We start from the raw sequence: 15171 nt of genomic DNA, 5'->3' as shown, positions 1-15171 counted from the left end.
TACATAGTTGTGTGCAGATTGTGCCCATAATGAGTAGATACGTACAAATAAAAGAATACCAAGATACAACCCCCGCCCGCGTGAACGCACACCCAAACACCAGATAATGCCGTTTCGCCTATATATATTCGGGGTCGACAAAATGAAGTCGGGGAATATATCAAATGGAACAAAATAGACAGCAAAGCTCAAAGGGCAAAATTCGCTTGCCATAATGATTCGACACGTCTTCAATCTCCAGCCGCTTCCAATTCAGCCAGCAAATCCCTCTCCAAATCTTCTTCATCAAAGCCGAGCTCTTCATCTGCAGTTGTCTCCTCATCTTGGCCGTTGGGTCTCGCCACAGCTCCATTCTCGCCCTCGTCGGGTCCATCCAAGTTCTCGTTGGACGACTGTACAGATCGCAAAGCTGATGTGCCGCGACTGCGAGAAAGACGTTGCTTCTTGGCTAGAACGCTCTCGCCTGCGACACTCCCGTCCGTATCCGAGTCGCCGTCGTCGGCTTTGACGTCGCCAGCTTTGCGCTTGAACCCCTTTTTCTGTGGGCTCTCCAAAGCATCGCTCTCGTTCTCGGATATCGAACCACTCTCATTGTGCGACTCATCGCCGTCGTTGCCGTCGTCTCCTTCAGAGTCGTCCTCCTCATCATCGTCCAGAAAATCTTGCAAATCCTTGTCCGCCATATCCCAGTCAAAATCTTTGAGGTCCTTGGCTTCTGCATCGGCATCTTCAGCCTCGGAAGCTGGCTCTGATATGTCGTCGGACCTTTCGCGATCAGCGTCCAAGATGGCAAGAAAGTAGGGCCTTTCGTCTAGGCGTCGCCATTGACTGAGGCAGTCTATGAGCCAATTCTGATTCACAATCTTGATGCTGGGTATCTTTGCAGCCTGCTGGACCTTGTTTGTACGTGGAGTCGACGTGGATACGACCAGATGCGTGACGCGTTTCGATATCACGTTAAGTACCTGGGCGCCAAAGCTTTGAGCCTGCATTCCTATTTCAGACTCCTCAACTGGAACACCAAGTGGTACGAGCCCAGACAGTACAATGACCAGACCGGAAAGCACGTTTGACTTGATCTCATCCAAGATGTCGCCCACATCTGGTACCATGGACAAATCCACGCCATCATCTACAGAAGGTCTGCGATGCGCACTACTATGACTGGGAGGGCGAGTCGGTTGAGATTGCTGACGTTCTGCTCGTCTGCGGTCATATGTTTCGTAGAAGGATGTATGGATGTCTGTGAGATGGTCTTGTAAAGCGACCAGCTCCTCATCGTTGTCGCTGAGAACATTATGTCGCTGAGGCGGTATGCCGGCATCTGTGCCCTCCGCTTCTTGAGCCGTCTTCTCATCTTCCTTGTCCAGTTCTTCTTGCATATGCAACAACGGCCTGTCCGTCAGCTGCTTTTCCAATGATTTTTCTTGCTCGGCAGCCTGGTCCTCGAGACTAGAGTCCTCTTTCGAGGGAGTAGGATCCTCTGACGATTTTTTATTCGGAGCTTGGGCTAGTGCTTTCGCAGTGGTGCCATTGGACTTGGCTGGAGCAGGCACGATGTCTTGGCGCTTGGGCAGGAAGCTGCCATTGATATCGCCAATGCCTTTGAAAAAGTCGTATGGCACAACCTTGATGAGGTTCGGCCTGTTCATAGGCCAGACATCGGCTCGATCATCGATAATAACGACCATGTCTGTACTGACAGGGAAGAGCCGAGCCAAGCTTTTGGATGTGATGCTGCCGTTTTCGTCTCGACTTATAACACGGTTGCCAAACAACTTCCGGTCCGGGTCCACGATTTTGGCAATATTGAGAGCATAGGCACGAGTGCCCATTGTGTAAACATGGAGTTCGTACATCTTGGATATTTCCTCCAGGAATTCGCTCAGACCTGGTCGTAGCTTAATGTAGTAAGTGCAACCTGAGGCCAGGCCACGAGGGCCGTCATCGTTGAGCTGAAAGCTTCGGACATCTTTGACAGCGCTATGGTTGGGATTTGACGGGTCTCGCTGCCATTCGCCGACTGTTGGTTCTATACAGGCGTGGATGATGGTCTGGTCCAAATCAACAACGAGGCTGAGCTTGCGGTGTCGGAGCAGGCGCTTCTGCGTGTCGTGTTCGGCTTTTTGAGCGACGTTTTCGCTGACCATTAGGCCTGTCTGGTCATGTGTCATGTTGATCATAGCTCGCTCGGAATCGCGCTGTTCCGACGCCCAGTTGGTCTCGGTCATGTCAGCGCCGCAGAGACTGCACAGCCCTTGTATTTGCACCTCGTGACCGCAAGCTTCTTCGACCGTCATACAAGGCATGTCGGCAGCGATGACCTGGCCTTCTTTGATGCGCCATTCTTTGAGCTTGCCCTCGGCCGGACTATCATACTCGGTGTAGGTAGTCTCGTCGACCCAGTTGTCATCGCCAACCCTGCGGCGCCATGAAAACTTGTATTCAATAATGTTTTCCTGCTTTTTAATTGTGTCGCCGGGCGATTTGACGAGTTTCGTGATTGTTATTGGGTAGTGCAGGCGCGAGCCTAGCGATACTACCTTGTCGTACATGGTGTTGGATGAGCACGCGGTGCGGAGGCGCCCGATTGCGTGATGGTGAGAGCCACCCAGGTCCTGCAATCGCGTGTTAGCCCAGCTGATCCTCGTCGCGACGAGCGTGAATATTCACGGCGTGAGCGATGGGAACGTACAGGTCAGGTGGTTATTCTCTTCCCCTTGTTGGTTCTTCGTTTGCGCAGACTTGTAGCTTTCCGATGCTGCCCATGGCCCTTGTCGGGCGCCGGTTGATGGGGAGGTGCGAGCAGGGGGGGGAATTGATGCGCCGTACAGCTGCCAATGGTCGCAGCAATGCAGGCAGGACGTGGGAGGAATACCTGATAGCGCAGCGACGTTTTCTGGATGCGGCGCGGTGCGGACCAATGCCGGGCTGTTTATGGTTGTGATTTGGGAGCTGGGGAGATTTTGGTGGAGCTATTGAGAGCTGGGGCAAACAAGCGGCGCGCAATGGCCTGTGGACAAACGGGAGAGCTTGGCTGCTTATTGTTCAAGACAGAGTTACCTAGGTACTTAACCGGAAGCGGCTGAGCTTGGGCGGTCGTCGGCCAGAAGGTGGGCGGGCAGTCGTCCACTTTAGTAGTCGGTCGCGGCGAGGTGGGTTTCGCCTCTTGTGTGGTGCCGGGCAGCGGAGTTCATAAGCCAATCGTAATAAGGTCTGTCTATTGGTGAGACTTGTCAAGCTAGCTGTGCAGCCTTGCTCATCGACTCGTGAGTCGTGCGGCACCGCACCTTGACGCTGGTAGCGTGGCCTCCTGTGGCGCCCGAGAGGGGGCTGGTGGCTGCCTTGTCTCGTGTGGCTGTGCCACGTGACGTAGGAGTCAACTGGGCAGCGGCTTATTACCTGAGCTTGCATATACAAGGTCGCCTGGCTGTCCGTTATCGTCGACTACGCTGTGTCAAAAAAAGAATTGCTATGCTGTTATTTTGAGCCTTGCCGGTCTTTCCGTTCCGCCGTCTCTAAATCAACCCCGAATGGAGGAGGAGCCAGCCACACATCGTGGTTGCAGCAACCACAAGGTTTGGGCTTAGCAGGGGCGAGCTACCTAGGCTGTTATTAGTGAAAGCTCTATTTACAGCTGTCTGGCCTAGCAGGGTCATCAAAACACAACAAAAGATGGGCATTAGACGGCTATAACCCGATCGGAAAACCAACCTGTTGTGGGCTCTAGCTTTCCTGCATCAAATGCCACGTGTTCTATTCTTCCCGGCGCCAGTATATGTAGCTGCAAGGAGATGCAGATTGCCAGTAGCTCATTGCCGCGAAAAGTTTAGATGCTTTGTCTCAAGCACTTGTGCGCCCTTGGCGTCTTTCGGTGCTGCTGGTCCAGGGCAGCTTAGGCAAGAAGCCGTCTCAGCCGCGCTACCCTGAACTGCTGGGGACAAGATTTGTACTGTCCAACGGCCCAAAAAGGGCAGCAAGAATGTCTGCAGCTGAAGACTAAAGAAAGCTTCGCTGGAGGATCCATGGCCTCACCTGTTGCACGATTTCGTTGTGCAGTGCATTTCTGCACCAGACGCCGCCATGCATCATCGCGAGAGGGGCCTCACGAGGCTAGATGGTTAGCTCGCCGCCAACCCCTTTGCACCAACTTAATCAAGCCAAGATATCATTTCCCATTAAATCATCTATCAAACAAGCCAAGTAAGTTCTCGAACAAAAAGGCCCCATCATCTGTGGCCGGCCATAATCAAAAATGTATATACAAAAGCACCCCCATCGCTTAAGCAGTGGCCTGAACTAGCTTGAAGCCTTCAGAAACCTGTTTCGTGATTTCCTCATTCTTGTGCGGCAGCAGACCCAATGCAAAAGCCACATCGTTCCATTGCCGTTCGCTATCGCAGCGTGCAAGTCGAGCCGCCAGCTTCTCGGCCAGCTGCTTCGCATGCTTGTCCTACAAATTTTGTTAGAGCCTGCGAGAGTCTTAAAAATCCACGGAAAACAGCATACCTTTTCGACAAAGCCGAGGAGGAACTTGACGATCCTCTTGAAACTCTCTTCCTCCATCTTGCCGGCACTAAGCAGACTAAACATATCCACAAAGTGATTGTAGACAGCATTGTCTTTGGTGCTGAGCTCGGTGAAGAACATCCTCGCCAAATCTGCGATTCTGCGGTCCTCGTCCTCGAGGCACTTGGCCATCTCACCGAGTTGACCCTTGACCTTGACTTGACCGGCCAGAATGAGGAATGTCAGAGTCATCAGACAAGTTCGCTTTACGGATACATCGTCATCCGCAAGTCGGCGGTAGAGGAAGTCGGTGTTCTCATCAATGAGGTGATTGAAGCAGACCGCCATGTCGCCAAGCGCAATAACTGCGTTTGAGCGCACAGTAGCGTCTGGCGAACGCTCCATGATGGTGATCAATAGAGGGAGATTCGTTTCACAGTACTCTGACGAAACGCACATGAGCTTGGCCAAACAAAGCGTGGCCGCAGCCTGCAGTCCTTTGTCGGCATATGTCGTGTTGTTGGCGCAGACCTCCGACACGAGTGGTCCAAATGTTGCCAAAAGTGAGCTTGGTCCATACAAGAGCTCACGCTCTCGAATGTGCGTCATCGCTTCTGTGAAATCATCCTCGGTAGTTCCGCCAATAAGATCCAGTTCGTCGCCTTCCTCCTTCTCCTTCTCCTTCTCAGCTTGCGCTTGCTTCTCCTTCTCTTGCTTCCTACGCTTAAAGTCGAGTTCGCAGAGCTCCAAGTGCACAATTTGCTTGATAGCAACATGGCCCACAATGAAGAGTAGTTGTGAGAGAGCAACAGCATTGTCGCGCTTACGAGGCTTCTCAACTGTTGTCATGTCAATTGCCTGAGTCTCATCACGCGAAGCAGGGCGAGATTGCGGGTTACTGAAGACATATCTCGTCTTGCGACGGATAATCTCAGAGCAGAGCGTATCCGGATGCTTGGAGACAGCGTAGATGGCGTTGATGGCCTGCTCTGCCACGCCATACCACTCCTTGCTTTCCGACTGCACCTCAGTAATGGCAGCGAGGCGAACACAGACGGCGTGGTCATTTGGCAGTCGCGAGAACTTGACAGTCGAGTCCTTTGCATTGCGACCCAGGGGATTGATTCGTCTGAGAGCGATACATGTGTACTTGGCCAACTGGAGGTCGTTGCGACCGTGAGCTCCAAGACCAGTTTTAAGCATAGTCTCAATCTCGCCAACGACAATCTCGGGGACAGCAGTTGCAAGCATTCCCAGGACAATGATGGCGCCACGACGTTGACTCTTCGAAATATCGCGCTTCTGAACGCCGTAGACTTGCCACAACTTGGAAACAACGACGTCAGGGATAATGCCACCCTTCATCATAGTGGCGAGGAGCTGCTCCAAAGAAGTGAGCTCGGCTGAAGTTGCGCCAAACGTCAGACTGATCATATTGCGAGCAATGTAATTAGAGGCATCGTTGGGGCTAAATGAGTCAGGAGCCTCGAAAAATAGGCGTCTGTAGCACTCAATCAAGTGAGTCTGAACACCTTTGCCCTCGTCGCTGTTGCCCTTCGTCCAGATAAGTCTCAACATGCGTCGGATACCGACCTTATTCTGCTCAATGTTGTAAGCATCACCGACTTCAAAGTAGTCGATGGCTTCGATAACCTCGCTCTTGTTGCGCGATCCCAGGAGCTGGCAGATGATGCTAGTGGCATCATGAAGAACATCAATGAACTTGAGAGCCTCGTTATAATATCTCTTCGTCAGTGTGAGCTTCTCGATAGCTTCGCCAGTGGCAGCTTCCTCTTGAGCCTTCTTGATGGCGGCAAGCTTCTCTTCGTCGGTCATTGCTGACGGCTTCTTGGGTGATTCGACTTGAGTCTGGTCATCAAGAAGATCATTATCGACGTTGCTCTCGGCATTCTCGTCTCCGAACCCGGGCATTCCAGGTGGCGGCTTCAGGGCAGTAAGCTCCTCTTCGACTTTGTCGTGGCGCGTTTGCCACTCTTTTCTCGACAGCTGAGCACCGTGCATCACAGTGAAAGGATGAGTTTTAATCAATGTGCCCAGAAGTTTGATGGCGTTTCTGCGAACATTGCTGCTCTTATCCTCCAAACTACGGCAAGCAAGCTCGGCGGCCTTCTGCCTTCTCTTGGGGAATTTTTGTTCGAGATCGCAAAGCTTCATGTAGACTTGCAGGGCACGGCATCGACAGTAAGGGTTAATGTCAAGGAATCGCTCCTCCAATACATCGAAGAAAGCGTTGAGCTGGGTCTTGTGGTTTTCACCGCGCTCATCTTGCATGCTCAAATGAGCAATCATGTTGCCACACACTTCAATAAGAGCACATCGAAGAGTATACGACTTGAAAGGTCAGCATTTTCAGCGAATAAAACTGTTTTGGGCAAGCACAGACCTCGCTATCGAGCTGCTTCGCAAGCATAGTCATTTGCTTGATAACAATTCTGGGCGCAAGCTCTGAGATCTTGGCAATGAAGGTCGAGACCGACTTGGGACCTTTCGTATCGTTGGAATTGAATTCCTTGTTGCTCAGCTCTCTCAAAACCTCGTCAGCAAGCTGAGGATAGTCGTATGTGTCGGCAAGGATATGGAGAAATTCGGCCATCGGCTCCGAAAGGTGCTCGAAATAAGTGAGATTTTGGATGACATTGATTTGCGCAGCTACAGCGATTAGCATTTCCGCAAATGAGTTGGTTGAAAGGCAGGCTTACCATAGCCATGGCCATGGTTCTTGACAGCCATACAGAGAACCTTGAAGCTGTGCATGCGAATAGAAGTGGTTTTGACTCTTTGCTCACTCTCGAGTACCATGTAAACAGGTCGGGTAAGAAGGCTAATGAAGGTATCGCGCTCGCTCGTCGTGAGGAAGATTTTGGATAGCTTCAACTTCAGGACCTTGCACATAGTATCCAAAGCTGCCTGCAGTTGCGTTGCAGAGTCCCAAGTCTCCTCTTTGGCGGCGCCCTTCTTCGGCTTCGCGCGGCCTCGTGCGAGCGAAGTAGTTGAGGACTTCTCTGCCGCCTTTGCCTCCACCCCGGCAATGGTCCATTGCAGCAAGAAAGCGTATATTTCCAGCAGCTGCTTGTGGTGCGCGATGGCGTCTTGCTCATCAGGAGATTCGATGTCATTATTTACTGCGTCGGCTTCCGCACTGAGGCCACTCATGACAACATCAAAGATCTTGCTGAGCGCATGTGGGGGAATGTATTGTGTATATCTGGCAAGTGTACATGTTAGATGTGAGGCAACTTAGGGCCTGAGGGTAGCTGCTCAGCTTACTTCAGCAGAAACTGTAACGAATCAATATTTGTTGCTCGCATAATGGCGTCGGGGTTATCTGCGATGGCGTCCACGATCGGATTCAGCACCGGATTGATGACTTGGACTGTGAGAGCCTCGGGATCATTTTCGCAGTCGAATAGAGATCCATCGGCTTCCGGTGTGGGAATCGCCGTAGGATCCGACATGTAATGCTTCAGCGCATCATTAATGTCGAAGTTGATGGTCGCCATGTTGATGATGTTGTGTGTCGCTGCTCGCGGGGGCGAGTGCGTTGTCGTGAGTTGGGCTCAAGCAGGCTGGACGAATTGAAAAATAAGGGTTCTCCTACTTGAAGTGTCGATTGCAACTCGTCAGGCCGTTTTGGCGCAAATGAAAAACGGCGTTTATTGCACAAGACTGGGAAATGCTGAAGATGATGGTGGAGGTCCCTTAGCAACCGATGTTTTTGTTTTGTTCGGACGCGCCACCCACCTTCATTGGTGGGGTTCCATCGGCCAAGGCGCGTGGCAATCACCGACCACTAAAGAGACAGCTACACCACAGATTGCACACTGCTCGCGGACCCTGGCGGCGATTGTTGATAGGCGCAGCTGTTCGCGTCAATTGTGCGCCTTTAATTATTCTCTCGTCCAATTCGAGCACGCTGAATCTTCAAAATGACCATGGCAATGCATCAACGGGCAGAGATCTTCGACATTCATGAGGATGCTGCTACCGAGGAAACTGAGATGATGCTCGATGATGAGCACATCCAAGAGCTGGACCGTGCAACGCACGACGAAGAAGAGATTCTCGAGGGAGAAAAGGAAGAAGGAGAGCAAAGAGTGGAATACGACGACAGCTCCGAGGAAGACAATATCGAGGACAGTGTCCAGGCAGACATGGACAAGCTGCAGAGAGACTTCCCCGGATTTCACGACAAATACAGGTTGATCAAGCGAATCGGCGAGGGTACGTTCTAATTTTACATTCTGAGTGTAATGGCACGCAGCTAACACGCACAGGCACATTCTCTACCGTCTTCAAGGCCGAAGACTTATGCTACGACCAATACGATAATGATTGGAATTTCGAAGATGACAGCGAAAAGTGGACGCCGCCCCCATTGAAACGGGATTCAAACCAGATACCTCAGCGTGCGAAGAAGAAGTCGCGATTTGTGGCCATAAAAAAGATTTACGTCACGTCAAGTCCAGCGCGCATTTACAACGAGCTTCAGCTTCTACACGACCTGCGACGGTGTCCATCTGTTTGCCCTCTTATTACAGCGTTTCGCCAAACAGACCAAGTAGTAGCCATTCTGCCATACTTTCGCCATGGAGACTTTCGTGCCTATTTCCGGGATATGACAGTTCCGGATATTGCCATCTATCTACGGTCGCTTTTTACAGCTCTGAAGAGTGTCCATCAACACAAGATACTCCACAGAGATATCAAGCCCACCAATTTCCTCTACGACCCAGTCACACAACACGGAGTATTGGTAGATTTCGGATTGGCAGAGCGAGAAGGATCAGACAGCAAACCCTGCATTTGCCACGAAAGTCGCGAGGCGCGGAAGCACCGCCAAACTGTCTCGGTTTGGGCCCAGACCGCGACGACACAACAGGTTGGATACCCCAAGTCAGATACTCGCCCGTCACGGCGTGCCAACCGTGCAGGTACCAGAGGCTTTCGTGCACCAGAAGTACTTTTCAAATGCACCGAGCAGACCACGGCGATCGATATCTGGTCAGCCGGTGTTATTCTACTTACCATTTTGTCGAAGCGTTTTCCATTCTTCAACTCTGCTGATGACGTCGAAGCCATGATTGAGATTGCCACCATCTTCGGTTCTAAGCGAATGAAGCACGCAGGCTTGCTACATGGCTGTGTCTTTGAGACCACGATACCGACTGTCGGACAGCAGGGCTTCACGATGGAGAAGATTATCCTGTGGAGTACCTGCCGAGCAGAAGATAACCCTTTGACGGATGAGGAAAGGCTGGCCGTACGCTTCTTGGAGAGGTGCATGGAGCTAGACCCGACTCGCCGCATAACGGCTGAAGAAGCTTTGGAACATGAACTTTTACGAATTGACCGGCCGCCCGAGGACGATATGGTCGACGATGACGAAATGGATATGCTGGAGGCATGAAGCACAAGAGAGTTCCTTTTTTAGACATGTAAGATAGCAAAGATATTCTACGTGGGCGACAACGATTTTGGGCTTGGGACAATACTACATCCTTAGGGACCGGCGTCTTTATCAAGCATACATCCATAACATAAGCAGTTGAATTTCGGCAGTTGAATTTCGCGCGCTGTCAAGGGCATATAGCGCGATGATGAATCATAGCAATCATGAAATCGGAGCAGAACTTTGGTACTTTTGGCGAAAATTTTGTTTTTTTGTATTCGTTAAAACTCCTTTCCAGAGTCCCTGTATGCAATGCTCGAAGCCGACCAACCCGGGCCTTGTTGTTCATATACCCATTTTCACCGTGTAACATAGAATAAATACACAGCGGGGTTACTCAGGGCCTTTTCTCTTTTTTCCGCCGTCTGAAAGAAACCGGTTCAAAAAAAATTCCACATGCCAGACTCCCAAGCAAAGCTCCCTTACGCGACAAGCTCGACAACGCCACCAGCCTCGGTGATCTTCTTCTCAGCCAGCTTGCTGACCCATCTCGCGCGGACGACTAGGGGGATCTCAGGGAGACGGCCCTTGCCGAGGACCTTGGAGTAGCCGAGGGGGAGGAGGTCGAGGACGGGGACGGTGTCCTTCTTGGAGCCAGAGACGTAGGCGTCGCGGGTCTCGGCAGGTACGAGGGACCACAGCTACATACGTGTTAGCATTTCAAGTCATGGCGCAGGCTTGCTCTGCAGAAAGTAGATGCGCATAGTGTCAAGTCGCCCAATCTTCCAAGTCCTCCGTGTTTAAACTTGAGGGTCGTTGTCCAACTATGCGACATCTGTCGTTCCGAAGGCGAAGGAGGGATATGTACCTTGTCCAGGTTGATGACGGGCTTCCAGAAATGCGCCTGCTGCTTGTGGAAGTAGCGCATACCGACCTTACCGAAGTAACCAGGATGGTACTATTTCAAGTTGTTAGCATCGAAGTTCGGCGGATATCGTCGTCGTCTGGTCGAGAAGTATTGGGAGGGCGTATCGAACCTTGTCCAAGTTGGTACGGTGGTGGTGCTGACCACCGGCCATACCACGACCACCTGGATGCTTGCGGTGCTTTCCTACACGACCGTGTCCGGCAGAGACGTGGCCGCGACTGTCAAGAGAAGATATGTTAGCCCCATTTGTCGCTTTTTGTCGACATGTCGAGCAAGTTTTTTTCGGCCACAGCATCGATCGAACATATCGCCGTTGGGCACAGCAATGCACCCGAATCGAATCCAATGTGTTTCCGTGGGATATGATAGAACCTACAGCTTGCGGGTCTTCGAAGTACGGGTAGGCATGGCGACGGTATTTGCTGATGTCGCTTCCGGGTTGAGTTGCGTCCTGGTCTGGAAGTGGATGGTGATGTTTTTGCGCCTTGGACACTAGCAAGCCCACCCAAAGATTGTTAGCGAGAGGGCAGCACAGCCCTAAACCAATTGGCACTGAGTGTTCCTGTGGTGTGGATCCCAGCTTGGCCACTCTGAGCCACGTGATCCATCAATTTGAGAGGGCACTATGAGAAAGCGGGTCACTCGTGCATCTGTCCAATGATGGCGCACCTATCGGACTCGTCTCAAAGGCGATGCTCTTTACTTGGCGCGTCGTCTAATGGGGCACCGTGAAGCACCTGGTGCGTGACGATGGCATCTGACCCAAAGATGCAGAGTATAGAGGATGGAATCACCAGAATCGACTTTCATCACCCCTTCACTCCATACGATGTCCAAGAGAAATTTATGAGGACTGTTTACCAAGTGCTTGAAACAGGCGAAGGGCAGGTCGGCATACTTGAGAGCCCAACAGGCACTGTAAGTACTTTCTCGCATCAACGAGAGTCTAATTTCAGGATCAAGAAATTGTATTAGCACAAGCATAGAGAGTATTGTAGCATACTGTCTGACTCATTGAGCTCATCTCATATAGCTGACAGCGCTAATCATTCTCAGGGAAAATCTCTTTCCCTGATCTGTGCTTCTCTCACATGGCTGCGCAACCACAAATCGTCCGCCTACCGAGCGGCACTGGAAGAAGCCAAATCATCCTTCAAAGATGAGCCTGATTGGATGATTGATCAGCTCCTACGTCGGAAGAAACAAGAATTAGTTCGAACCTGGGAAGATCGGGAGAAGCGACTCGAGAATGCGAGGCTGAAAGAAAAAGCCCGCGAAGAACGCGTGCGCAAAAAGCGCAGATTCGAGGCCGCTGTTGCTAGCCGGGAAGTTGGCGAAGATGATGGTGAAAAATGGATGCTAGATGACTGGGATGGTGAAGAGGGAATCACGTCTCAAGCGAAAGACGCACTCTCTGGTCTTAGCAAAGAGTCGCGCGATGTTCTCGAGAGGATGGGCCTTGGTGGGCCAAAACAACAAAACGAAGAGAGTGATGCACTAGAAGAGGAGATCAAGGTGCGATCCTCTTCTCCCGTGACGAATGACGTGAATCCCCTCGGTAACCTTGTATACGTAGATCTATTATACTTCCAGAACGCATTCGCAGCTCTCGCAATTCATCACGGAGTTGCGGCGACCAAAGTTCCCTGCGTCTCTACCAGAAGGCCTGTCCAGCGCTGACGCAAAGGCCCAAGACGAGCTTGTCAAGCTTCTGCCGTTATCTTCTCGGCAGAAGCTTTGCATCAATCCCAGCGTATCACGCCTGAAGTCCGTTCAAGCCATCAATGATCGGTGCGCGGAGCTGCAGCAGCCCAAGTCCAGTCGTAAATGTGACTTTGTCCCCAGAGAAGAACTCCTGGCGCAGACACACGAATTCAGAGACACTGCGCTCGCTACAATACCGGACATTGAGGATCTTCATCAGCTGGGCAAGTCTCTGCAAGTATGCCCGTATTATGCGTCACGAACCGCACTGCCTGGGGCAGAAATCGTGACACTGCCATATCCATTACTGTTGCAAAAGAGCGCTCGCGACGCGCTGGGCATCAAACTCGAAGGGAATGTCGTCATCGTCGACGAAGCCCACAACATCATGGACGCCGTGTCAAATGTGTATGCGGCTGATTTGAAGCTGAGTGACCTGCGCAGATGCCGAGAAATGCTGGGCATATACGTGCGAAAGTTTGGAAAGAAGCTTAAAGGTGTTAATCGCGTGAATGTTGGCCGAGTCGGGCGCGTTGTCGAAGGACTAAGCGAGTATATGAATACCACGCTCAATGCCAAGGTTTGCAATGTTTGATGATCCCTAGATGAGTTCGATACTGACCTTGAACAGCACGACAATGGAATAGTTGACGCCAATGAACTGACTAGGCCCAAGGGAATTGATCAAATCAACATGTTCGAGCTGATTCAATACATACATGAGTCCAAGCTCGCTTACAAGATCGAAGGCTATGCTTCCCACGTTGACAGCAAACAGGAAGACGGAAAGCAGCATGCTCCCAAATCAAGCACACCAGTACTGCACACATTCGTCTCTTTTCTTGTTGCACTTACCAATCTGAGCTCAGAAGGTCGCATCTTCTACCAAAAGCTTTCTGGAGCCCAGGCAGATGTGCAGCTATCATATCTACTGTTGTCGCCCACCTACGCATTTTCTTCTATTGCCTCGAGCGCAAGAGCTGTCATTCTGGCGGGTGGTACAATGTCTCCATTTGAAGACTACAAAGACCATTTATTTCCCGCTCTTGACCAGTCCAAAATCACGACTTTGAGCTGTGGTCACGTTATCCCATCTACGAATCTTTGCGTCCGCACACTGGCTGCGTCGAGAGCGGGCGGGCCGCCGTTTGAGTTTAGCTACCAGCGGCGTGGTGATGAGGAAATGATTGGACAGCTTGGGTTGGCCATACTAAATATGTGTTCCATCGTCCCAGACGGCGTTGTCGTTTTCTTCCCGAGCTATGGCTACCTTGATCAAGTTGTGGAAGTCTGGAAGAAGAAGCGAGCAGGAGATGCCCAATCTACTTGGGAGCGGCTCAAGTCCAAGAAGACGATTTTGCAAGAGAGCAAGGGCGCGTCTAGCGATGAAGTGCTCCAAAAGTATTCCGAGGCAATACTAGGATCCCAGGCCGGCGGCGGAGCCCTGCTGCTCAGCGTCGTCGGAGGCAAGATGTCCGAGGGCATCAACTTTTCAGACCGACTTGGTCGATTAGTGGCGGTGGTAGGCCTTCCTTACCCCAACGTCGCTTCCCCAGAGTGGAGGGCCAAGATGGAATACATTGAATCCTCGACCAGGACTCGGCTGTTGGAGCGCGGGGGCATCACACCGACCGAGGCCAGCAGTCGCGCAAAGCAAGTCGCTCGAGACTTTTATGAAAACTCGTGTATGCGCGCAGTGAATCAGAGTATTGGACGCGCAATTCGGCACCGAGGTGATTACGCAGCGATTGTGCTGCTGGACAAGAGGTACACGAGTGAGAGGATTCGCAAGAAGCTGCCTGGCTGGATCCAAGGCGGCCTTCAGATGGATTCGCAAGAAAAGGGACTCGGAGGAATAATGGGAGCGCTGGCATCTTTTTTCCGGGGAAAGAAGGTGATGTAATTGTGTTTCTCAGCAATCAATTTCATATGAACTGTATGATTCAGGTTTGATGTGCCAAGCCCAGTCAGAGACATGCATTAGTCTGGTCATGGTAATCACAGTGAGTGTAAATCACTGGCAGCTTCACGAATTTCCTTGCCGCTCAACGACTTTGAGGTGGCATGAGCCGGTAGAAACACCACTGGAATGAACCTAAAACACTGGCTTTGAGGCGCCGGAAGAGATGAGGGCAAGAGCCCGTGGATAGCCAGTACCTGAGAGGATTGAATTCTGGAGGCCCCCTCAAGGGGTGTCGGCTCAGGTAGCACGACATTTTCTTCTCCGTTGCGCCCTGTGCAACACAAGCTGACAAGATCTATGTACGACCGTTGGACAAATTAATCTCCAAACAATGACAAGGGGCTTGTTCTGATTGGCTTCTGTGGCGGCAGAACTGTTGCCGGTTCGCTCGTGCCCGGCCTGGGGGTTTGCTGATGGTGGTCATGATTCAAGTTGCCAAGCGCTGAAAAGTTGCTCCCGTGAACTGCTGCCAAGCTGACAATATTCTTCATTATCACCAACGGCTTCCAAGACACCGCAGCCTCGCGTACGTCAATCTCATCCTGCTTTTGCCAGTCTCACGAGACCTCGCCCTCTGCATTGGACCCCTACTTTGCGACATGTTTTTTTCTTTCTTGTTCAGTTCGGCCTTTGTCTGACTTGGACGATGCGCGTGCC

The 15171-nt window shown here is 51.6% G+C and overlaps 5 protein-coding genes across 5 annotated transcripts; 2 read left to right on the top strand and 3 right to left on the bottom strand.

Moving 5' to 3' along the window:
- Positions 1 to 230: 230 nt before the first annotated feature.
- Positions 231 to 2555, bottom strand: BBA_00662 (FCP1-like phosphatase; the record flags this gene model as incomplete). The annotated part of the gene is made up of 1 exon (XM_008595759.1): positions 231 to 2555. One exon carries the CDS (start codon positions 2553 to 2555, stop codon positions 231 to 233), a length of 2325 nt encoding a protein of 774 aa, XP_008593981.1.
- Positions 2556 to 4282: 1727 nt separating this feature from the next.
- Positions 4283 to 8030, bottom strand: BBA_00661 (condensin component; the record flags this gene model as incomplete). The annotated part of the gene is made up of 5 exons (XM_008595758.1): positions 4283 to 4453; positions 4510 to 6861; positions 6914 to 7179; positions 7230 to 7735; positions 7798 to 8030. The coding sequence occupies 5 exons, from the start codon at positions 8028 to 8030 to the stop codon at positions 4283 to 4285; spliced, it is 3528 nt and encodes a 1175-aa protein (XP_008593980.1).
- Positions 8031 to 8456: 426 nt separating this feature from the next.
- On the top strand, positions 8457 to 9937 carry BBA_00660 (cell division control protein; the record flags this gene model as incomplete). Its single annotated transcript, XM_008595757.1, has 2 exons — positions 8457 to 8751; positions 8805 to 9937. The coding sequence occupies 2 exons, from the start codon at positions 8457 to 8459 to the stop codon at positions 9935 to 9937; spliced, it is 1428 nt and encodes a 475-aa protein (XP_008593979.1).
- Positions 9938 to 10401: 464 nt separating this feature from the next.
- BBA_00659 (60S ribosomal protein L28) lies at positions 10402 to 11255 on the bottom strand (the record flags this gene model as incomplete). Its single annotated transcript, XM_008595756.1, has 4 exons — positions 10402 to 10620; positions 10788 to 10877; positions 10957 to 11065; positions 11224 to 11255. The coding sequence occupies 4 exons, from the start codon at positions 11253 to 11255 to the stop codon at positions 10402 to 10404; spliced, it is 450 nt and encodes a 149-aa protein (XP_008593978.1).
- A 342-nt stretch (positions 11256 to 11597) lies between these two features.
- On the top strand, positions 11598 to 14454 carry BBA_00658 (DNA repair helicase; the record flags this gene model as incomplete). The annotated part of the gene is made up of 4 exons (XM_008595755.1): positions 11598 to 11765; positions 11904 to 12362; positions 12424 to 13131; positions 13183 to 14454. 4 exons carry the CDS (start codon positions 11598 to 11600, stop codon positions 14452 to 14454), a joined length of 2607 nt encoding a protein of 868 aa, XP_008593977.1.
- Positions 14455 to 15171: the final 717 nt, after the last annotated feature.

This window comes from Beauveria bassiana (genome assembly GCF_000280675.1).
Source record: "Beauveria bassiana ARSEF 2860 unplaced genomic scaffold BBA_S00001, whole genome shotgun sequence".
In the NCBI taxonomy this organism is placed as follows: Eukaryota; Fungi; Ascomycota; class Sordariomycetes; order Hypocreales; family Cordycipitaceae; genus Beauveria; species Beauveria bassiana.
Note: the sequence above shows the minus strand (reverse complement) of the source record. Positions and strands in the feature narration are given on the sequence as shown.